We start from the raw sequence: 23,092 nt of genomic DNA on the forward strand, positions 1-23,092 counted from the left end.
CTCTCAGGGTACGGCACCGCCCCCTCTGTCCTGATTCTTGCTCTTCTTCCGCCCTGCCCACCCCCCTTACGCCATCGCCCGCTGTTCGATTATTCGTCGCTCCTTTTTCCTTGCTTAACGCAACTTATTATCCCCCCGCTGGTCTATAATACTCTGAGCTGGTTCTCTTCCCACCTGGACGCGCCAGTCCACCTGTGCTTGCAAGACCTACCGTAAAGAGTTGTTCTCCTCCGGGCAACACTCACCACACTCATTTCTATCTCTCACCTCACACGCAAGCTTTCCCAACCAGAGTATACACCTTTAATGCACCAGGAACACACTCCTTTTAACCGTCGATTTGAGGGCGCCCCGCAGTCGTTCTCGCTATAAAGAACTGATTCTACGCGTTCCTTACCATTGCACCGGTAGCCGGATTTCACAGGAAACACACATATTACCTTGGAACGGTTATATTCCATGTTGTTATCATCAAGTAAGTCACGCCTCACGATGGGTTGATCCCAGATTTAGCATGGATTCGTGGCCCATGTGGGGACATGACGGTGCCCCCGACTAGTTAGAAAGTAGTCCTCACTACTTTGTCTAGGTCTATGCTAACTCGTATTCCGCTTTCTAGTATTCGGCTCAATCTAGATTAAGGCACCTTCACTCTCTTGTTATACCATAGTCCGTAGCCATGGACCCAAACCAAACACAACTGTATGCTTAAGTCGAATGCTGTATCACCTCGTCACGGCTCACATTTCCACAGGCAGCAGCAGATTCAAACACCTGCCTTCACCTTCAACCCTAACAATCACTTTAGGAGAGAAGTGTCGCCATCGCGGCCAAACCCTATGATCACCATGAATGGTCATGAGATACCGGTCAAGACGGAGGGAATGAGCGCACCGACAGGCATGTGGACAACGCCAACATCTCAGGGTATGCGACCTCGACCAGCCACCATACATGAAGGCTTTTCCTATTGTGTCGGGGAGGAATACGGCACGATACCGTCATGGGAAGCAACTGCTATGGCAATGCAAAACACCCCAAGTGACTCAATGTCCCGGCCGGTATCAATGCATCAGGATTTCTATCCAGTCACCACCATGAGCAGCAGTGAGTTAAATGGCCATGTATGGCGCTTAAAACTGACCAGTCGGGCAGATCCCTGGGGTATGAAAGCGTGTGAGGACAACTTGATGGCTCATGGATTTGAAACAGACATGAACATTGGTCAGGCCCTTACAACTGATGAAGCCATTCCAATTCTTGACCTTAGATACCAAGGAGGCCAAACTGAGAATGAAGGCGGCCCCAACTTTGAGACTGGCTTGAACCCCCGAAGAATGTCTGGTTCATCCTTCACCATGTCGACTTCTGGTAATCTCTCAGACATGCCCTCATACGAAGAATTCTCGTCCGCTCTCTCAGAAGCTCCATCATTTTCAGATTATCCGCCAACCTCGAACAGAAACTCGCTGATGTCGTCAACTCAACTGTCTCCTGTAGCATCACCTCGTATGACCCCTCAAAGCCGCTCCGAGCTAGTACGCACGCAGAGCCGGGGTCGTGGGGCATCTCCTTCACCTCGTCCAGTAATGCGATCAGCTCCTTACAGCGTCGACAGCAATGCAAGGAATAAGAGATGGTCTACGGGTTCTTATGGAACCACGCCAACTCGGCGACAGTCACCTTTTGTGTATCACCACACGCATGACTCCTTTGGGCAACGCATGACATCGAGACATTCATCGCCAACTATCTCGAACAACCCGCTCCCTCTCAATTTTGGCAATCTCCAGGCTTTCCAGCACGTTCAGCATGTTCAGCATGTTCAGCAACACCCTTTCATGGTTTCACACCCGTCTGCTTTCCGAAACAGCATGATTCTGCCTCCTCAAGTACCTTCCCAGGTGCCCTCCAATGGATTCCCGGAAATGCATCACCATTTTGACCATCCACCGCCTCTGATGTCCCACGGATTGTTCAGAATGCTTCAAAGCAATGCAGACCCGCACGCTTTGCATGGTCATTATACCGATCTCTCCGACCCACCAGATCTGTTCGCATCCCTTCATGAAGAACAGATCCCTCCTCCACCGGAGGACATGAACCCCGATGATCCTGATCTCATCCCTCATGAACAAGAATTACGATTTGAAGGAGATCTGTACACGCCAAGATGGGTTCGAGGCCATGGAAACAAGCGAGAAGGATGGTGTGGCATCTGTAAACCTGGTCGGTGGTTGGTTTTGAAGAACTCTGCGTTCTGGTACGACAAGAGTTTCACACATGGCATTAGCGCGGCCACCGGTAATCCGTTCCAGGAACCCCAGGAAACGCGCCGAATGGATGGAAATCCCGATGTTTGGGAAGGCCTGTGTGGCAGCTGCAACGATTGGATTGCCCTGGTCAGTAGTAAGAAAAAAGGCACGACTTGGTTCAGACATGCGTATAAGGTAAGTTTTTTCTTCAAATTGATCAGACAACAAGACAGAAACTAATGAGATACAGTGCCACACACATCCCAAGATTAAGGATGCCCCTAAACGACGTCGTGAGAGCAGTCACTCTCGAGCTCTTGCTGCTTCGCATATGGCCAAGCCCAAAATCGAGGTGCAACAGCCCATGACGCCCGAGATGAACTCTGCTGCAACTATATCAATGGCCGCTACGCCAACACCCATGTCCGTCCATTCAACAATGGCGACCCCGCAGCCTCAACATCAACAACAGCTGTCACCAATGAATCTTGTTGAGCCTCAATTTGACAGTCTCAACATGATCTAAACGATATTTCTTTTGGGTCTATTATGTCATGATACCCCGGCAATATTACTTGCCACATTCTTCAAGACATCAGTTTGTGTTACGAAAGCATCTCTTTTGGATACGCTACACACGACAACTGGGTACGAACTATAGACTGGATACTGGAGTACGGTGGTTATAGTGACGAAATCAAAGCGAGAAAACCTTCGTCTCACTAAACCCTCAGCCACAGTCTTCCTCATATCAAAAGCCGATTATCTCGAAGTTTCATTTTATGTATATTTCCTTTTTTGTTGTTATTTGGAACATTGTTCCTGATCGTAGATAGCCATTTGTCTGATACCCCTTGGCGCATTTGGGGGTGAATATTGGAGGAGGAAGAGCTGGAAACAATAAACGGGGTTGAATTTTGCGAACTCCGGGCAAAGATCCTGTTGAGGGTCTGGGAAGACATGGAAAGCACTGGATTTGCTGTCAACCGTGCTGGGGAATAACACGATGTCTGTAGCGTAGCGTGGTTGATCTAGCTAGATGACGATGAATGATTTCAAGTTTCAAGCATTTATCAAAAACTGATTTTGCGTAAGTGGATTCTGCATTATAGCAACCAGAATGACTACATGCACACTTTAAGTCCATCAGAGGCAGAAATCTACTGAAGCGATCGGACTCAACAAGCCCACCCTCAAAGTGAACGACGATAACCTTCCCCAGCCAGTCGAGAGAATAGTCTCGCCGTTTCTCCCGTCTTCGTTTTACTTCCAGGTCCCTTGACATGTCACATTCATCAGAGCATGTGTCCAACCAGCGTTCGAGAAAACAAAGTTTGTGCCCCTGTTAGAGTTAGATCTGCATCCTCCACGGGAGAAAGATGCTGCGCCTCAGGGGTATGCCAAAGTCTCCCGCCTGATTACAGACCTCCAGAGCGAGGGTAATAAGTACATGGATCAACGAATGGTTCAAGCCGCGCTGCACATAACAGCACGTGCATATGCGCAGATGGTTTGGGTTGCCCTAAGCACACTCTAGCTGAGCTTGCATCGAGTTTCATCCCAATGCTAAGACGAACATATTTTTGAACCACACTGGTGGGTTGCACATGGCTTCTTCGGTAAACTCTTTTTTTAATAGCCCTTTCTTCCAAGCGGCAACTATTAAGTATTATTGGCGATCGAAGGTCAACCCCTGGAGCACATCGACCGGGTCCAGGTACAGATGTTTTTCGCATAAATCGTGGCTTTGCTGATGTGGAGGTGGCCCAGCCCAGTCGGCAACGGGACCTTCGGCATTTACTGATCGGAGACCCAGCAAAAGGGGGGTTTTTGATCAAGCTAAGAATAGTTTGACAGGGCGAGGATGCAAGGATAGAGTCGGGTTGGAGGCCTACTGACGTGAGGCTCTTCATGGTGGTTCGGCGAGAGAATCGATGGATGCCTGAACAGAAGCTACATAGTATCTACTGAGAATCCTCCAGGTCTGCCAAGTGAGTCTTCAAGAAAAAAGAAACCATATTTATTAATTATAGGCAGTACAGTACTTCTACGAGACCGCTTGTGTAGCTTTTTGGGGAAAAGAAAATCCGCTCTCGCGGTAGTGTCAAGCGCAGAGTCCCTAGAGCGCTATTCACGCCGAGCCATAAAGCTGATAAGGCTCATTGACAACTAATGCCGCATGAATAGCGTTTTGTTGGCAACAAAAGGTCTTTGAGTGGGGTTGCACGGGAGGATCTGGTGCGTAGGATTCGCATGCAGCTGAGGACTTCTCGATCCGCTTCTTTCAGGTCTCGAAATAGACTATTCAACAAGCATTAATGTGAACTATCTGGCCTACCGGTCACGATCTCGCAGTTGACCGACCAACCAACCTCAAAGTAGGCCGCAGCTTTGCGACGAAAGATCGCAATCTGCGCATTGGACGGATGGCTTTTTATATCTCATAGTGTCCTGGACTAGGCGGCACATCTCCAGTCTCCCACTCAATTGGCTCGTCGCCCACGCTGAACTGGATTGTACCACCATCCACCATGAGATCAGCATGCTCAACCCAATTCTTCGTCCAGTCCTGTCCATTGACCTTTACGGATTGTACGTAGAAACTACTCTGGCCCAGCGTGTGGCTGCTGCCGTCACTCGTGATGCGCAAGGTCTTGTTGCTGTTGACTGTGATATTGACGTCGTCAAACCACGGCGACTCTAGGAGGTAGACAGGTTGGGTGACTATCGGATATAGGCCAAGCATCTGCCAGACCAGCCAAGAGTTAAGAGAACCGGCGTCGCTGTTCCCTGGAACACCGTACGGAGCGTTGTGGAAGTATTGGTTTGCGAGCGCTCTCGATTGATTTACTGACCTGTACTGCTTATTGAGATAGTTGTACAAATATGGGGTAGCGAAGTCGGGCTCGTTCCTACGGATGATCAGTATAGCTCGGTAACACTTTGTAATATAACACTCACCCAATGTTCATGATAGTTGTTATTCCAGCCCCGTTGGCGGAAAGGTCTTGTTCACTTGTGTTGGGTTGGAACTGTATTGCTTGTCAGTCCGAACAAACTTCACTATTGATGTGCTCGAGATATTCCACTCACAATATAGTCCAGTCTCGTTTCAAACTCAGTTGCTCCTCCCATATATTTAATCAGGCTTTGGACATCGTGGGGTACCGTGAAGGAGTACTCCCAGGGCGTCGCTTCATACGAGATAGCGCTCCATTCACATCCACCGCACAGAGCCGGGTTATACTCGGTCGCGTTCCAGGTTCCATCCGAGAAACGTGGTGTTAGAAAACCGCTGAAGCCGTGGCTCGTCACATCGGGGTTCCACGTACGTTGCCAGCCTGCTGATCTATTCAAATATACATGTACGTCTTCAGGCGCTTCTCCTGCAGCAACAACACTCAGAGCATAATCGTTGAGTGAATACTCCACAGTTCGCGATATGCATCGCGTGTTGTCCAATGAAACATAACCGAGATTCTTCCAGTCGTCCAGAGCTCCCCGGCCTTCTTTGACACTTGCAGTTGGATCATCATAGCTAAAGGTATTAAATGGAGTGACCTCGGCGTTCTTCTTCATGGCCAGGTAGCCATCAGTCCAGTTGATAGCCCCGCGCAGGCCTTTCACGTAGGCGTCGGCGAGGACGTTATCTGCGTTGCTGCCACCCTGCACCAGACCATTCCAGTTCCCTGAGCGGCCGTCGGGCATGTAACCCTCGTATCGCCAGATGTCTATCAGCGACCGAATCTGTGATTCGTATGCTTCTGGTTGAATAAGGTGGTACAAGCTCACAGTACATCTGAAAGTATCCCACAAAGTATAGAAGTCGTCCCAGGACGGCTCATCAGAGTCCCAAAGCGGGTTTTCTCCTGTTCGATCGGAAGGCATTAAATGCATAAAATACAGAGAAGAATAGAGCAGGATCAAGTTCGTTCGGTTGGCAGAATCATCCGTTGGAACTTGTATCCGACTGAACACGTCTTTATTCCACTCTTCCACCGCAGCCGTTACAGTGTCATTCAGGTTCCATGTTTCAATTTCATCGTCCTTGAACCGGCACGCCTTCTCGGCTGAAATGAAAGATATCCCTACTCGAGATTTGATTTGGGATGGCACATCTAAACCCCAACTGAAAACAGCGCCGATACGGTCGTTGAGAGGGCCTGAAGTCTCCCCGTTTGAGTCATTCGAGCTGAAGATAGGTTGTCCTACCGGCATGTTGCTGAAGGTGTGATATCTTTGTGTCGGATCTGTGTTCCTCCCACGAAAGGTTCTGGCTTGATCTGGTGGCGTATCAAACTCACCACAGAAGAAAACCGTGTAAGGAGCTCCTTCGTTCCATCCGCCACCATATGTTCCGAACCCAGTATATTGGCTTCCATTCAAGTTTATCTCGCCTCCTAGGAAGACTTGAACGCTATAGCCGCCGTTCTCGTCGGGGAGGTAGTGCGAAAGATCGACCAATATATGTTTCTCGTCTTCGGGGAAAGTATATTGTATGATGGCTGAATGTCGAGCTCCGGAAAGCTCGATAGTGACACCACTTTCCAGCTCGGTCTTGAAGTAACCAACTTTAGCAACCTCCTCTCCGGTCCGGTCCTGCCAGTATGTTCTATTATCTAGGATGTTGATTGGATGGTCGATTGTGGTAAGTGGCATCTGGCTGATAATCCCGTACTTTGGAAAACCGCCAGTTCCGCTCTCATGCATCATGGAAACACCAGTAACTGACCCTTTCGGGGTCCAACCGCCGTTAAGAGTCGAGTAAGACACATTGTGCTCGTAGGTATCTATTCCCACTTTCGCGACGCCGAATGGAAGGGCGCCGCCAACAAATATATCGCCCCCTCCAACTGACAAAGCATATTAGTAGGTTTCAATCACAATCGGGCTATCATTTACTTACAAGCTAGACCTTCGAATGGACCAGAACCCCCCATGAAGGGGTTCACATACTGCGAATAGTCTGTTTGCGCTACTGCTTCACATGCCACCACTGTGAATAGAGTTTGGATATATATGATTTTCATGATGGCAGACACTGTCATTGATGCTCTCTTGCCCGTCTTCAGTGTCTTGAAATTCCAACTATAGCAGCCTTCTAGGACAATTACAACTGTGCTGGCCAAGAGATCTGCTCATTATTATATCACACCGACGGATGGCTGCGCGAATTCTCCGCATATTTCTGCTCACTGCTACCAGTTGCATCATGATCGCCTGCGGGGTACGTTGAGGAACGTTACAATTACAGCCATTTCTCGGGCGAGATGAACCACAAGCTTGACAAAAGTTTGTCAAGTGAGAGGTTTTACCCCGCAAACCTTCGAGCCTGCCGATATGCGGCTCGCACGAACCTGGGGCCACGCGATGCCAAAGTGCATTGATAACGTCAGAGGAAGCGTAGAATATTCAATTGGTGCATTTCACGTTGTAAACGGCAAGATACTGCGTAGACCACTCCGATGATAGGTGTTATTGAAGACAGAAGCTAGTTCTTTTCCGCGATCTCGTATAGACTCATAACGGACGAAAAACAACATGTAGGTGATTGATAACATTGTGGGCTGGAGCGAATTAACATAATAATAGTCGGATAAAGTGGCGAGTGTGACATACGATTTGATACTCTAGAGACTGGCAGTCGAGCACTGGAATCTCAGTTCAGTTCATCTAAACGTAAAGCCTCCCTAACGAGGAGAGTTTTCCTAGGTGATGGCGGTTTTGGGTAAGATGGCCTCGATAAGCTAAGCTGGCAATCTTCAACCAGAAATTCAATGTCGATGATTGTCGACCGAACTTGAAGATTGCTAATCAAGTATTGAGTTTCTGATATACCCGGGTCAGGTCTCGGAATATTCTCGCAAATCTTGGAATATGTGCTTAGGAGGAAGCTGTCTTATAGTTATAACTTATTGAGCGAACTATCTACGAAGGACAACTTGCTTAGGACTTTCCTCTTCTTCGTTCTATATTTGCTAGTTAAGTGTGTTTATGTTCTATTATCTGTATAGGCTATAATCTTGGTCATTGTTTTTAAAAACTATGGCTATCGGACATATTGACTGATGATATTGACTGATGATATTGACTGATGATATTGACTGATGATATTGACTGATGATATTGACTGATGATGTGACCTTTCTTCTTTTCTTCTTCTTGTAAAATTTCTTTTGCAGCCGATCGATCCATATTCTGTAGGAAGATCTTAGTGCAGAGGGTCCCCTAATAGTAGTGGGAATGTGAGTATTTATAGTCTTGGGGTAAAATGTAATCTGAAATGTGAAGATGAAACATGGAGTTTTATTTTTATGTTTATAAGTTCAAGTTAGGGATGGATTTTCGAATACCTGGGGAGGTTCGTGCTTTCCTTCCCACTACTTCCAATGATTAGGCCTCGTAATACTCACTTCGGGATAAGAAAGATTAGTGCCGTTGTCAACTTATACTTTGCCGGACCATGGCATTTTAAAATATTGCCTGCCGAAAAAGACAGACCCCTTTATACCAGATCAAAGTTCGTTAAGGGATTGTTATTTTATTTGGCTACGTGGGATCATTAGAGAAACAATGGTTAATGATTTGAGTACATGACTTAACACGATGTAGCACAAACCCACACAAACCTCAGCTATCGAATTTCAACTAATTCTGATTGAGTGCCAGCCAAAGAGTGTAGATACTAGTTGCGCCGAGGCCATGTATTAGTAAATCCTCAGAAGGAACATAAAACTGTTATGAGATGACAAAATTGAACAGTACAAGTAGGTACCAAAGCAAGCAAAAAAAAAAAAAGGGGGGGGGGTGGGGGCAATAGGCGCACCAATAGGTAAGGCAGCAAGACTGAACCACGGCTATACAATACCTACGTTGCTTTACCAATTCATAAATTTGGAAATCGAACTAGGCGTTGCCATGATGAAATCTACCAACTTCTAAGGTCTAAGCTTGAATCACATAGCAGTGCGACTGGAGGTATTGCTGTGCTAGAGGCAGCAAACGCTCCACTGTTAAGTCACGTTACGCAGGGATCGAGTACTTCATTCCTAAACAACAGGCTGATCAAAGCCAGACACCGAACCACGAGTATTGAGTTTCCCGCCAGGTATATTGTAATACGAGCAATAACCAGACAGTGAGGTGGCCATGTTGAAGATTTTGACCAACATTCAAATATGCTGTTTTGTTCAACCCCTGGGTGCTCAGTCTAGATGTGGGTGGACAGCCGATCTAGACCTAATCACAAATCGCTACATGTAGGCCCCTATATAACAAACTTCGGGATATAAAGAGAATCGAGGTGTATGGACGATTAGCCCTAGCAATCTTTCCGGGGGATCCCTGAGGTCAAGAGAGATTAATATATACCGTCCCCGTTGTGTGGCATTCAATCTCCACGTTTATGCGCTGATAACTTACCATGTAGTGACGTAAGTTCTGGTGGCACTTTTTTAACTCCTCCCAGGCGCAGAATCGAGTCCATTAACCTAGGGTTAGGCCTTTCGATTCGAGGCCTTGTAATGGAGACACAGTATCAGGGGTTAGTTGGATGCGATCCATTTAGACCGGTGATCAAAGGAATTTCGACCTTTGCTGATGTGGCTGACGTTGGCTGCTCTCCAAGCGAGATCTAGGCCATGTAATCCGTGTGAAATAACGCTTGGGGGCGGCTCGTGGCGAGATAAGCCAGCGACGAGGATAGCGCCATATGGCTGGTATCTGCATACACATAAAAGAGCTGAAATTGGAGAAAACACCGCGCATAATCACAAAAGAGGCGAATTGATCCTAGAATCAAATAAATGAATTGATCATCGTCATACTCACGTCGAACTTCCGTAAAAAGCCTAGCAGAGTGGTCAGCTCGTTCTTGCGGCTCAGATTAGCGATTGCAAGTTGTAACTCTGGACGAAGTAGCCAGCCGCAAGCGTTGCCCCCAGGCTTTATAGCCTTTAGAGTAAGGTTAGTGATTGACCAGCCAATGATCTTCTATAATGCTAGGAATACCCAATCGCTCGGGTCCCAGCTGAGCGCTGCCAACCACTCGTTGCACCAAGCAAACAAACAGCTACGTCTCGCTTGCTGAGATCTGATATAGACTTCTGGCATTCGACGATTGTATTTGAGATATCGTTCTACATCCGTTTGAAGAACTGAATCAGTGTTGCGTCGCACGGACCCGGCACAGTACTACCCAGTTGTGAAGCACACCGGATACAGATAGTTCTACTGGCTGTTGTATGACCAAATATGCAAAAAGTCGCAACCATGCTGAGAATGATACTGATTGAAGCCAAATGTACCATGTCGCCCTGCGGCCGCCACTGTTCCTACAATACTGCAGCTCGTCTATGAATGACTGGTACACCCTTGAACGTTCCGTGGGGAGCGACCACATTCCTAAGATCGCAACCACGTTTCTCGAAAACACGGCAGCCACTAAAGTGGTTTGCAATCCCTGTTGCGCAAAAGTGAAGAGATAATAAATCATTCTAATACAGTAATAGTCTGCCGGCGGAGTATTTGATTACCTAAAGACTACGCAGAGTCTGAAGACCCCAGGTTTTGACTTGAGATAGCAAATACGAGCCCTTGAAAGGAATTATTTTCCCTAGTCCAAAGTTACACCACCACGTTGTCTACGCCAAGATGATGCACATAGTAATTTGACACCAAACGTTTTAAGTTGCCTGCCGGTCTTAGATTTGCTTAACTACCAGTCGGGCTGCAACGTACGACGAATGCAGCTGTTGCAGCTGGCTGTGCTTTCCTAGACTTCACCTCGTCTCGCCTAGCTAGGCACCAAGCTGCTTCGACGAGCTCCGACTTTTTCTTTTGCACAAAGTGGTCACTTGAGCTACACGTCTCAGTCTTGTACTTTGCATGCCGGACTCATACAGGCGATGTGGTATGGCGTCGTGCAGACACATGAGGAAATACTACAAGCCGCGGAGTGAACAAACCCAAAACGAAATCAAATGTCTTGAATTCCAAGAAGCACAATTAGTCGGAAAAGTGTAAGGTTATTGCCCCTGGCTTGGACGCAGTCTCGGCACTGCAGCAACCAATGATCTCGATCTGGACGTACTTATGTGCATCGCATTCAAGAAAGCCATGAACCCATCAGGATTTCGGAAGTGCCGCGAATTGCGATTAGAAACTAACCAGTAGTTATGCTCGAGCTTACTGCTAATCAGGAACAAGGTTCATCCAGATCGCAACAAGTCCAGTTGTCCCACGTACCTAGGCTACTGTAGTACTGTGGTTGTCCCTGGAATGGTGGGGTGTAGCGCATTTTGAGTCATCTAATCTAGTTAGTGGGTAGCTCAGGACATACATAGTATGTCTAGGTTAATGCATTTACTTCACTGCAAGCTTTACGGATCCGTACCTTGCAATATTCTGGGAACTATTAACTATTCCGCACGTCAAATCTCTTACCACCTCCGAGATCAGGAGATCAGCGAGCCTGACTTAGTGCGATTACGATTAAATGGTTTGTTGCTTTTATGTCACAGTAAAAAGGAACTTGACAATTAACTGCCTTCGTTTCAGCCGTGTAATTTACTCCTGCATTTGGGTTCGCGTCAGCAATTCTCTCATGTCCAATTGCTGTGTCGAATTCAAGGATGAGCTCCATCAGAGAATCCCGTCAGCATAGTTAGCCTATTCGCTTGGGCGTACTTCTTTGACGCAGGTCCGCAACTCTACCTTAGGTGCATCTTCCGGGTAAGCCAGGCTGGGACTAGTGCTCAAGTAGCTGTAATGATAATGCCAAGCGGCTACTCAATGCTCGATACGACAGTCATGAAAAGGCCCGGCTGGATACTGCGGAGGAGGGAGTTAGACTGTTCTTCCAGCTTGACCGACCTCGAGCAGAGAGGGTGCCTAGGTTAGAGATCTGCCTCCTTCTTACCCCTCCAAGAAACATAGGTCTGTTTTGGGGGGGTATTATCAGTGGCCAATACCGTACCCTACACCACTGGTTGGCACTAATTACGGATCTCACGTGCCTAATGGGACTCATATGTCTATAATCGGGAATTGGACCGTCATTGCAGGAAGGACCCCTGCTCTCGAGCCCAGCTGCCTGTGCCATTCGGCCGTCTGTCTTTTCACAGCGCATGGATTTCTAGCCGCCGTGGGTTAAGTTTTAACCATTATTACCTCCGACGGGGTCAGCTTCAACCTCGCTCGATTCTTTGCCTTGCGTCAAGTTCGTGTCCGTCAGCCATCCCCTACATTGACCGGCGTCTACATCACTCAGATTTGCATCGAGACGCTGAGGCTGCCATCCTCACGTTTGCCCCTCCGGAGCACTGCCTCGCCGCGGCAGGTCAGGCCAGGTCGCCAATAGGGCCTGAGCTAAGTCCTAGGTTACCACTGGATTTAGCCGTGGCTACCTAAGATCCAGCGTTAGCATCACCAAAGCCGGCTGGATTTCAGCACAGACCTTCCTGGATTTACCGCTCAAATCCAGTAAGGATACTAACTTATTCGCAATCGTCCAACAACATCTACTTGTGCGGTGCTGTAGCGGCTAACTTCGCATGTTCATTCACTCTGTCTCTTACCGCTCTCATTGGTTCGGGCGTCATCGTACGTTTGTCGTTTGCACCTTCGGACAGCTCCTTTTCTGAGCCCGCCCGGCTGATGGGAATCTACGAATCTACGAATCTACGAATCGCTAACTTGGGTAGATTCTCCCTGAATCTGAATGGTGCGTTTGCAGCCTCCCGAGAAACTCTAAACATCCCACCCCACCTTCTAATCTAGTCCATCCTCTCAAAACTAAATATCCAACTCTCGACTCTCTGGGAGTTAGAACAAGAAACAACGGGCTAACGACAAAGCTTCCACTACAGCGTTTCCTCGCCCACGAATTGCCGCTCCTTTAGCCTTGACGATTTACGATTTTAAATGTCCGATCAGTGTAATGATACTTGAGCTTGTACCGAGTAGCCCATTTGGAAGAGAGAAAGGCTGGTTCCAAGTCGATTTGGTTCACCTAGAAACGACACCCTTTGACGCTTAAATCCCGCCCTGGCCTGAATATACCTGTCTGGAACCACAGTCTATCCCATCTGCTTTCCGCTTTTGCCTTCCGTTTGCCCAACCACAGTCTCCCGTCGGATCGATACATTTGCTACCAGTCAATCAAATCAATATTTGCTTCAGTTTGAACGAGAACAAGAATCTGTCATGTTCATATTCGGTTCCCGAAGCATATTACCAGTTTTGCTATGAGTGGAGATCAGCCTACAACCAGGCAAGAATCTCTCTCCAGTATACTTAGATAATGGCACATGATACTAACAACGTATCGATAGCTTGGGTATACCAAACACTCGGCCTCCGACTCCCGGACAGACACCGACTTCATTAGTTTTCCCGAGTCCCGTCTTCGAAACCCCTCGGAACAGTTCCTTCCCAGGTTTCTCGGCTGGTACGCCTCGATTTGCAGACGAGTATTCCGTATTCAACACCACACCGGGCAATCTTGCAGCTTCCCAGGGTCCCTTTGCAGATATCTCTGTCCCCTCTCCCTGCCAGTCTTCTACTGGGCATAAGAGGTCACTCTTTGCCGGTGATATCGCTGCTCAAATCGCAACTCATGTCAACCACTTCTCGCCAAGTCCAAACCTTCCTTTGCCGCCTGTCGATCCATCCAGGCGATTGCCATCGTCACCAGGGCCCCTAGCGGCTGCTTTTAGCCAGGAAGAACGAACGCCCTCGTTTGGCTCGCAGGACCGCTCTATTAAGAAGGTCAGGCAGAGCTTGGAGGAAGCTGAGGCTCAGCAGACATTAACCCCGCCGCCTACGTCCCACAAAGGGGGCCGGAAGCTTGCCCCAAAACTACAAATGAACACCATGCAGAATGAAGATTACCCACCCGGGTTCGTGCTCAGCACGCCTCAGCAAGCTGGTATGCCAAACTTCGTGACTACACCAACAGATATGTTTGGCTACCCCTTGTCGGCGCCCGCAACAGCTCCCGTCTTCCTCGACACTCACAATTTCTGGGACAATGATACTAGTATGAACGGGATGGAATATGATTTCAGCGCTGCCAGTGCCGCCATGTTCCAGGCACAAGGCCATAGACCAATGAGCTCTCTGGACTGGGGAAGAACAAATGAAATGTTTCAGGAGACAGGCCTCATGCCGCAATTGCCTATACAAACTCAGGAGAGCAATATGTCCATGAGACGAGACCGGCCATTGGCACCAAAACCGACGCCGTCAGCACCGCCAGTGCTTGAGTCAAACCATCAGGACACGTCAATGTTTGGGACTTCGTATGTGGCGCCTCTGGATAATACGTTTGGCATCATGAATCAAGGCGGAGGCGTAGATCCTGGACTGTTGTTCAGCCGACCGCCCTCATCAAAAGCAGAGCCAGTTACTTTCACCCAGGCAACACAGCCGCCATCGGTGGTGCAACCGGGTCCGGTCCTGATTGCTCCCAAGCCAAGTCGACCATCGGAGATCCGTCGCGGGTCGAGCGTCAAGGAGACCAGTGCCGGCAAGAGGCTGGATCGGACCGCTGCAAGTTCTCCGATCAAATCTATCGGTAGACCAGGCTTATCTCGAAGCTTTAGTGATAACAAAGGACGAAGAGCAGTTCCTCGAGCACTGCCAGCCCTCGCGCCTGCTGCCCGGCCAGTCGTGCAACAAACAAGCAGCAAGAGACCCGTGTCTCAAGGCTCTCGTAACGGGAGGACATCGCCTCTGAAGAACCACCATCGCTTGCCCAGCCTAGGCTCTATTCCGGAAGCTGTGACGCCAAAAATGAAGACTTCGGTGAAGTTCACCATCGATTCTCATGGCCGAGCTCGCGCGGAGACCACAACGGTCACTCTTAGTGACGATGAGGATCCTACTCCGAGACCTATCAGAGGTAGAAAAGAGGCAAGACCCGCTAGTAGAGGCTGGTCTTCGTCTGCCGATGACGAATCATCAGAAGATGACGACGAGATTGTTATTCCCAGTCGCAATCATTCATTCGCTCTTCCAGACCCCAACAAGCCTACTTCTTCGATTTCTCTTCAGTCTTTGCGACGGAGTTTCAGCGAGCAGACTAGCAGCAGCTTGGGAATCTACGACAATGAACCACCTTTAAGCGGTGGTGATGCTGATAGTGAGGCCGAAACCGAGGTGCAAGCACCACAAGGCAGCCGAGGCGATGCTACTAGCGAATTGAGGAAAGTAGTTCAGGATCGCCAGAAGCGCGCTTTGAGCAGCTCTGGTCGACATTTACCTAGACCGCGAAGCTCTGCCTCTACAATATCTCCTTCTTCAGTTTCGGAGGCAAGTATTCCCACACCCTCAAGCCGGGGAGGATCTATTCGTTGTGTTTGCAGACGTATTGAAGGCCCACGTCATGGCGATGGCTTCATGATACAATGGTAGGTCGGCTCTCTTCTTGTAGGTGTATCTGATCATGTATGCTAAGCTCTTGGAAAGTGAATCGTGCGAAAACTGGCTCCACGGCAAATGCGCGAATATCAGCAGAGATGATGTTCCTAGCGTATATATATGTGCATTCTGTGGTGATACACCGAATGCTCACGGCCTCCGGCGGCACACTGAAAAAAGCTCTAATGGGCCTTCTAGCAAATCCCACGCATCGCCGCTGGCACATAAATCGTTGAAATCATTCAGGTGACGACAAAGTCAGCGCGCGTTGACGGCGCTGGTTTTTCTAGAATTGCGGGAAATGGATTCTATGCATGGAACAAGGCGCATTACATATAGATATACAGTACTGGCTGTCTGAACAGGAGCAACGTCTTAGCTTGGGGTTGAAGCAAACATGGTACCCTAATACGCTAACAGATAATGATCAATAACAATGAGAAACGTTGGATGAATAAAGACCTTGCGAATTGTTTCGGTTTTCATGGTTGAGGAAGTCTCGTTTGCTTGGAAACAGTAACAGTTTAGAATCGAGAGCCCAGTTCAGAGTTGGTCTAGACTAGGTTAATCGAAACCCACAGCTATATCGAATAGGAGGGCTGAGGGACCTTCAAATGGTCAGCGTAGTCGGCTGGCCAGGACGAAGCATTTGCATCCACCTTCCGAAAAGACGGATACCCGAGGCTTACATTTGGGTCCGGACATGGAAGCTTGACGTCGACAGCCATGCGTAACCGGTTCAACGCCTTCTTCGGCAGCTATATGCAATATGTTGTGCTTATCGATAGCCAAGTGCCAGCTACTCCAGGCTTCGCAACAGAGGACTCCGATCTCGCTTGGTGGGGTTAAGCACAATTGACCTTGACCGAACGCGGGGCACCAACACTGCAAACAATTTTGGGGACGTGATCGTTGACTATTTACCTTGCTCCCATTTTACTACCGTGTCTCTCTACTACCATATCCTTAGACTCCCTAACGTCCAAAGCTGTATTTCTGTCAAAATGGTTTCTCACAACATTGTGGTGTTTGGCGGTGACCACTGTGGTCCTGAGGTGAGCTTTCAATGACCTCATTAGCTCTTTCAACTTTTCACTAATATCGTGTCGCCATGTAGGTTGTGGCCGAGGCTATCAAGGTAAATACACAACTCACAACCACACAATTTCGGGGCTCAATTAATAGTTTGTCGTAGGTCCTCAAGGCTATCGAGAGCTACAGCTCGGACTCTGTAAAATTCAATCTTCAAGATCACCTTCTTGGTGGTGTAAGTAGCTCCCCCTGTACTTTTAACCCAAAGCTCCCGGCGGTACCCGCCCTCTAGATGCCGTACTCTTATGTCTTCGCACCCAGAACGCGGCCCTGTCAAACGAACACTAATCGTCTACAGTGCTCCATCAATGCTTCCGGCGTGCCTCTAACAGATGAAGCTCTTACCGCAGCAAAAAACGCTGATGCCGTCCTGCTTGGTGCCATTGGCGGTCCAGAATGGGGTACTGGTGCCGTGCGCCCAGAACAGGGTCTCCTCAAGCTTCGCAAGGAGATGGGCACCTTTGGTAACTTGCGCCCCTGCTCGTTTGCTTCCGAGGCCCTCGTAGAATTCTCGCCCCTCAAGGCCGAAATCTGCCGCGGAACCGACTTTACCGTCGTTCGCGAACTGACGGGTGGTATCTACTTTGGTGATAGAAAGGAAGATAACGGCGACGGCTATGCCATGGACACCGAGCCCTACAGCCGCCCCGAGGTTGAGAGAATCACACGTTTGGCAGCCAACATGGCACTGGCTCGCGACCCACCTGCCAAGGTCTGGAGTTTGGACAAGGCCAATGTGCTGGCAACATCGAGACTGTGGAGGAAGGTCGTTACTGAAGTCATGAAGAACGAGTTCCCTCAACTCGAGGTCGAGCACCAGCTTATCGACAGCGCCGCCATGTTGATGGTCAAGAGCCCAAGGGTTCTGAATGGTGTCATCGTCACCAGCAACTTGTTTGGTGACATCATCAGCGACGAGGCTAGTGTAATTCCCGGTTCCATCGGTCTCCTGCCCAGCGCCAGTCTGAGCGGCGTTCCCGATGGCAAGAGCAAATGCAACGGAATTTACGAACCGATCCACGGCTCTGCACCTGATATCTCAGGCAAAGGCATTGTTAATCCCATTGGTACAATTCTGTCGGTTGCCATGATGTGCAGGTACTCCCTGAGACTACCCAAGGAGGCCAACGCCATCGAGGAGGCTGTACGCAGGGTCATCGATGGTGGTGTACGGACCAAGGACCTGGGTGGCTCAACCGGCACCAAGGAAGTCGGCGACAAGATCGTTGAGGAGTTAGTCAAGGTTCTCAAGGGCTAGATGCTAGCAGAAGTGTATTGATGATACATGATTGATTTCGACGAGAACAATACAAAGGTGTATAGCGTTGCATCTTTTGGCGTATTTGTATACTCGGAAATGGGATATTGACGATGTCTATGGTAGAACAAAAAGCGCAGAGAATTAAGGAAATTACTATCAGGGCCAGGCCCACGCTACTGTATCCTGTCAGCTTGATGAGATGTACCAGCGCCTTGGCAAAATCACAATTCATTCAACCATCCTTGAATATTGTGATTATGTTTTACTGTGGCACAGTGTTTTGCTCTGCATGGGTGAAGTCTACGGCCAAGAACTACCCCGGGTTCATCGTATTGCGATTGTGCGTGGTCCAATCAGACCCATAGGTTAAATGACAAGCCACGACTTTGTCACGACCTTAATGAGATCTTGATAGATTTGATTAAAGTTGACGGTCAAGTGGCTTTGTATTCGGATGCAACTGATCTGCATTGCCATTTGTCTCGTTCTTTCAGTCAAGAGAGAGAACTGTGAAGACTAAACGACTTCACCACTTCACCGATGTCAAAAACATATACCAGAACCAGCTTATATTGGTATTGCATCTACTTTTGGCTGGCAAATGAAATTTATAACGACTGTACAACATAGTGAATCTACCTATACTCAGACATAGTGTTCCCCCAACCCCGGGAGACTGGTCCTCCGTGGCATTAAATAATTTCCTGTAGAGTATATGGGGGACTTCGGGCGCCTTGAGGAGTTGCTGTATTGGCTCCGGTCATTTTCTGTACCCTGCGACCATTCAAACGGTGGCATAAAACAAAGCAGCAGCAGCAACAGCAAGGAACACCGCTCCACAATGATCCATCGTTTTCAGGGAAGCCTGAACTCCCCGGCTCGATGTACATCGGGCCCTTTGCCAAAGAATAGTTCGATCGTAATTATCCTCTGGCAAAACTCGAGGCGCTGACTTAGGTGGTGGTGAGTTGTTCGCTGTTTGGCCCGATGAATGATGACGGGACACGTATCAATGGTGGATAAGGAAGATATGCCGAGTATTTACTGTAAGATAAGAACATATACAGAGACATGACCTGTGAGGAAAACATGTGTCGAAGATGAGTGCGTTCACGGGCAATACATAATCTTTGAGTTTATCCCACAGCATGAACTCATAGCCGCCACCATTTCCAAAGAGGTTTCCGTATTCTGTAGGTGGTTATTTGAACTGTTATACCGAGGGGACTATCAATGTGAGTATCACAGCTTTTGTCATCAGCGTTTTCACAATCACTATTCACACTAGCGGCTGCTTTCCTTCTGCATTCAATGTAATCAATGATAATGGTTCGTTTCCCAATGAAGCCCTCGTACGACTATCAGCAACCGTTTGAACCTTGGAACTAATGCAAATAATTGTTCTGGTTTGGCTCTACTGGATGCGGCCTATGTTGGTTCTGAATGCATCACGGGGTAGGAACAAGCCTGCGCAACGACCTCCATGAAGGACAACGTATACACTCAGATATGGTGCGGCCTCCCATTGGGGTGGTCTTGCGTCGCCTCTGGCGAATATACATTCAGCTAAATGGCTTGGCGGTTCGCGGTCTATTAGGAGTTGTGCCAGCTCCGCGTCCAACGAGGCCACTTACTGGTCAACTTCAATTCAATCTCAAGTCGGACGACTTTAGTAGCCTCTCGTGGAAGAGGGCTGATGTAACGGGAGCACATGTGTGGAAGACTGTGTATATGGTGCGTTCCCACTAGCGGCCGCGGCATCGACAGCTTCTATGTCGTCGCAGTTGACGGTAGTAAGAGATAGTACAATGACCGGGAAACATCAGTATGCGACAACTGGTGCCACCTAACCCCGATGATTAAACCTACGGCCCAAAACAGTATTCTAACATCATTACTAGTAGTGTCTGTGGAGGATCTCTCTTGTTGTTATTGGCTTTTGTATATATTCTTCTGACGCCGGGAATGAGCCTCCGCGGAAACTGCCCTGAACGGCAAACCTCCTTTCGAATGAAAGCCTGAGCTGGCGGGGACATATATTGGACCAATGAACAATGTAGAGCTCCTTACCCATCATCTGGTAGCAGAGCTTGTGGCAACCCGGAGCCCGGCTGAGGCGCTTGCTAATTATGGCGCCAACTATTGAGTTGCCTAGAGAGGAAAGTGGCACAGCATATATCAATCATCTACATGACTCAAGGCATAATAATGACTACACAAGCAGACAGAACTGGTAAACATAATATCTAATACGCTGAGTGAATATCTGGAGCGGGACTTGCCTATCTTGAGAGAGGCTTTACTCTGCCAAGGATATATCGGTCATGAAGTACATGGCTTTTCTGTTGTATGAATGAATCGCAGCATGAGGTCTCACTAAAGTCTGGCACGCAATGAGTAATGTGGCTAGAGTGAAGAAACACGTATATATTGGATACCTATTTTTCCAAATGCAAACCCACAACACCCAAGGGGGATACTTCTACACACAAGTGAAGTCACAACTTTTGGTGAGGCATTATGGCAGTTTTTTGTGGACATACTACACTTCGCTTAATCCCTGGCATTGATCATATCATCAAGGATCACATTAATCGCATCATCGATCATATCATGACTTGCCTGTCACCTTGTCAAGATTTATGATGCACTGCAGCCCTGTTGCAACCCCAAACTGATCCTTCTAACTTCAATCCAAGGGGGCGGCATCTCACGACCAGCCTGCCGCAGACAAGATCGCTCGTCGCTTGTGCTTCTAAAACGAGGGCAATTTGCTTATCTTTTACTCAACGGAGAACTCGACGAACTTATGGTGTTACTTCACAGGGGTCACTCGGAGCACAACATATGTTAAGGAATCGGGATTATCTTGACTTAATTATGTAACTTTGAGCTGCACAGGACTGAAACCATTTAGCAAGCTCGGGCCAAATCGACAATCCCAGCACATGACATAACCCTAAAATAACTAGTGGCTATTATGATCATATAGGCATGGCTAAGAGTCCATTCCGACAAAATATTCTGTTGTTAAGTGCCGTAGGCTCCCTAATCACGAAATCGCACCAGTGGTAGGAGCAACATTAGTGTCGAGAATGAGTAAAAAGCCAATAGCAGCGAGGGCCAATCCACGGACTCAGAAATATGGAGTATAGTATTTACTGCCATTTTGTTTGTTTTGATGATGATTGATTTTTGTTTAACGCCTTAAAAGCGGTGCCGGGGAGAAAGAACCAGAGCAACAACAGTGGCGGCCTTTAGATAGCCAATTGTACTATACATTGAGTCTTATACTTCTAGGGACTACCTCATGAGACTGTTTTTGAAAGCCGTGTTGGATAGTGATACAGAAGCAAGTGTTAAAGGTAACCTTAGCTTGGCTGAAGTGCCAATATTAAGATTACTTGACTAAGAGATTAGAGCAACAAATGCAACAGGCTAAGAAGACGTGACGAGCAACCAGCAGTATGATTCCGATTCAGTACAAGAATTGGAAATATATAATGCATTTACCTTTATCAAGTAGCTGGTGACATAGAGTAACAGTAACTGATCTCTAAAAAGCAACCGTTGTAGTATGTTCTGGCGTTCTAAATGTTAAATAGTAGGCAGAGTAATGAATTGTAAGCTTGCATTTTATTTCAATGGAAATGCCAGGTTAATATCGTGGAATAGCTTGAGATGACCACTGACCCTAAGGTAGCATTTTAACAAAAAGCACAACATGCAAACCTCTTGCTATCCGCAAATCACTCATCATGAGCACACTTATTTGCTCTCCAACAAATTTTTGCGACCATCTTGTCAGTATAATTACAGTCTTGGTGTCAAGGGAGACAATCTGCCTACATTTTAAGCGCATCAGTTAAGAGCTTATCTCAATGACCAGCAGGGGATCCTACCGTTCGGCTGGTGGTAGTTCTTTCTTTTTCAGATGAATGGGACTTTCATTACACAATCTACACTCACCGTATAGCTACCACCACAAATAAACCCGTTCGCAATCCAAATAGATTATTATTATTATTATTATTATTATTGTATAGCTGAAGTTGTATGTTACCCATATAATTTGCGAACATTTTCAGCTGCCTATGGCAACCACAAACAAGAGTCTACTCAGGGCAGAAAACTATAGGACTAGGCGACCTCAATTCGGCGATGCCTGCTTCTTCATATGATTGCTAACCTTTTGTATTCACTGAGCTCGGTATCCCATATTGCGTTCCTCCGATCAACCCATAGAAACCAGTAACCACGGCTGCTGCGGCCGCTGGCAGGACCATCTCAAACACATCCTCTGACAGTTTTATCGTCGGTCCTTTTACAGTAGTAGTTGTCATTGGCTTGACGTTTGAATTGATACTATTTGGGATCGACATTTATTTCGCCGTGCGTAGATCACAACGGAGAAGGACGAAACAACCGTTCGTTGACAGCGAAGTTTCCGTCTTAGGAATAGCTGAACTGTCTGACAAGACTCGTGCGGGAAGGGTGGCAAAGACCGAACTAGATGCCAGGGAAATATACTCAGAGCTGGAAGCGGCGAACGACCCTGTAGAGTTGACTGGATCAGCTTGAAATGACGTAAGAAGCCAACAAGATCCAGAGGTAATATGAGTTTGATGAGCCCGTCGAAGCGCCTGCGCTGATCTGTAGTGGTCATTGAAAGAGCCTAATGCAGCCTGTTCGACCTGATGGCTACATCGGCGAGTCTGCCACTTGAGCGGGATTGGATACAAGTCGAATCAGAGAAGTGCCGGCTAGGTACATAGTTTCATTAGTCCATATCTGATAGTGGCTATGTCAGGATCACTTCATGTTAACTTCTCTTGAGATATACTTATGTGACAAGTCTAGTATTCGATGAGGTCCAAAGCTCGTCAGACGACTAGGTGAAAAAATACCCAAAGCAGATTACTGGCAGCTCGTGTTGTTCATACCTGCCGAGATGGGTAAGCCATTGCAGAGCTGGGCCCTGGGTGAGGCTTTGGGAGCCGTCAACAGCTCCTGAGACAAACACTCTGTCTTTCCCCCGCCCTCAGACCCGGCCTGTTGCTAT

The 23,092-nt window shown here is 47.9% G+C and overlaps 4 protein-coding genes across 4 annotated transcripts; 3 read left to right on the plus strand and 1 right to left on the minus strand.

Moving 5' to 3' along the window:
• Positions 1 to 848: 848 nt before the first annotated feature.
• On the plus strand, positions 849 to 2,781 carry BKA67DRAFT_517457 (uncharacterized protein; the record flags this gene model as incomplete). Its single annotated transcript, XM_046097910.1, has 3 exons — positions 849 to 1,111; positions 1,148 to 2,450; positions 2,506 to 2,781. 3 exons carry the CDS (start codon positions 849 to 851, stop codon positions 2,779 to 2,781), a joined length of 1,842 nt encoding a protein of 613 aa, XP_045958509.1.
• A 1,647-nt stretch (positions 2,782 to 4,428) lies between these two features.
• On the minus strand, positions 4,429 to 7,539 carry BKA67DRAFT_273095 (glycosyl hydrolase). The gene is made up of 4 exons (XM_046095892.1): positions 7,162 to 7,539; positions 5,349 to 7,108; positions 5,217 to 5,287; positions 4,429 to 5,167 (listed from the first exon to the last, which is right to left on the minus strand). Exons 1-4 carry the CDS (start codon positions 7,301 to 7,303, stop codon positions 4,690 to 4,692), a joined length of 2,451 nt encoding a protein of 816 aa, XP_045958510.1. The 5' UTR covers positions 7,304 to 7,539; the 3' UTR covers positions 4,429 to 4,689.
• A 4,490-nt stretch (positions 7,540 to 12,029) lies between these two features.
• BKA67DRAFT_691291 (uncharacterized protein) lies at positions 12,030 to 16,421 on the plus strand (the record flags this gene model as incomplete). Its single annotated transcript, XM_046109168.1, has 3 exons — positions 12,030 to 12,142; positions 13,589 to 15,667; positions 15,726 to 16,421. 3 exons carry the CDS (start codon positions 12,030 to 12,032, stop codon positions 15,925 to 15,927), a joined length of 2,394 nt encoding a protein of 797 aa, XP_045958511.1. The 3' UTR covers positions 15,928 to 16,421.
• An 80-nt stretch (positions 16,422 to 16,501) lies between these two features.
• BKA67DRAFT_564510 (3-isopropylmalate dehydrogenase) lies at positions 16,502 to 18,199 on the plus strand. The gene is made up of 4 exons (XM_046102749.1): positions 16,502 to 16,732; positions 16,795 to 16,815; positions 16,873 to 16,944; positions 17,068 to 18,199. Exons 1-4 carry the CDS (start codon positions 16,682 to 16,684, stop codon positions 18,025 to 18,027), a joined length of 1,104 nt encoding a protein of 367 aa, XP_045958512.1. The 5' UTR covers positions 16,502 to 16,681; the 3' UTR covers positions 18,028 to 18,199.
• Positions 18,200 to 23,092: the final 4,893 nt, after the last annotated feature.

This window comes from Truncatella angustata, assembly GCF_020726525.1.
Source record: "Truncatella angustata strain MPI-SDFR-AT-0073 chromosome Unknown BKA67scaffold_4, whole genome shotgun sequence".
NCBI classification, from domain to species: Eukaryota; Fungi; Ascomycota; class Sordariomycetes; order Amphisphaeriales; family Sporocadaceae; genus Truncatella; species Truncatella angustata.

Excerpts from the sequence above, each read along its gene's own strand:
- BKA67DRAFT_273095 (XM_046095892.1), bottom strand. The coding sequence starts at position 7,303 with ATGACAGTGTCTGCCATCATGAAAATCATATATATCCAAACTCTATTC. Across the intron at positions 7,109-7,161 it reads TCCATTCGAAGGTCTAGCTT|TTGGAGGGGGCGATATATTT; the intron begins GTAAGTAAATGA and ends ATGCTTTGTCAG. Across the intron at positions 5,288-5,348 it reads AAACGAGACTGGACTATATT|TTCCAACCCAACACAAGTGA; the intron begins GTGAGTGGAATA and ends CAAGCAATACAG.
- BKA67DRAFT_564510 (XM_046102749.1), top strand. The coding sequence starts at position 16,682 with ATGGTTTCTCACAACATTGTGGTGTTTGGCGGTGACCACTGTGGTCCT. Across the intron at positions 16,816-16,872 it reads TTGTGGCCGAGGCTATCAAG|GTCCTCAAGGCTATCGAGAG; the intron begins GTAAATACACAA and ends AGTTTGTCGTAG. Across the intron at positions 16,945-17,067 it reads AAGATCACCTTCTTGGTGGT|TGCTCCATCAATGCTTCCGG; the intron begins GTAAGTAGCTCC and ends AATCGTCTACAG.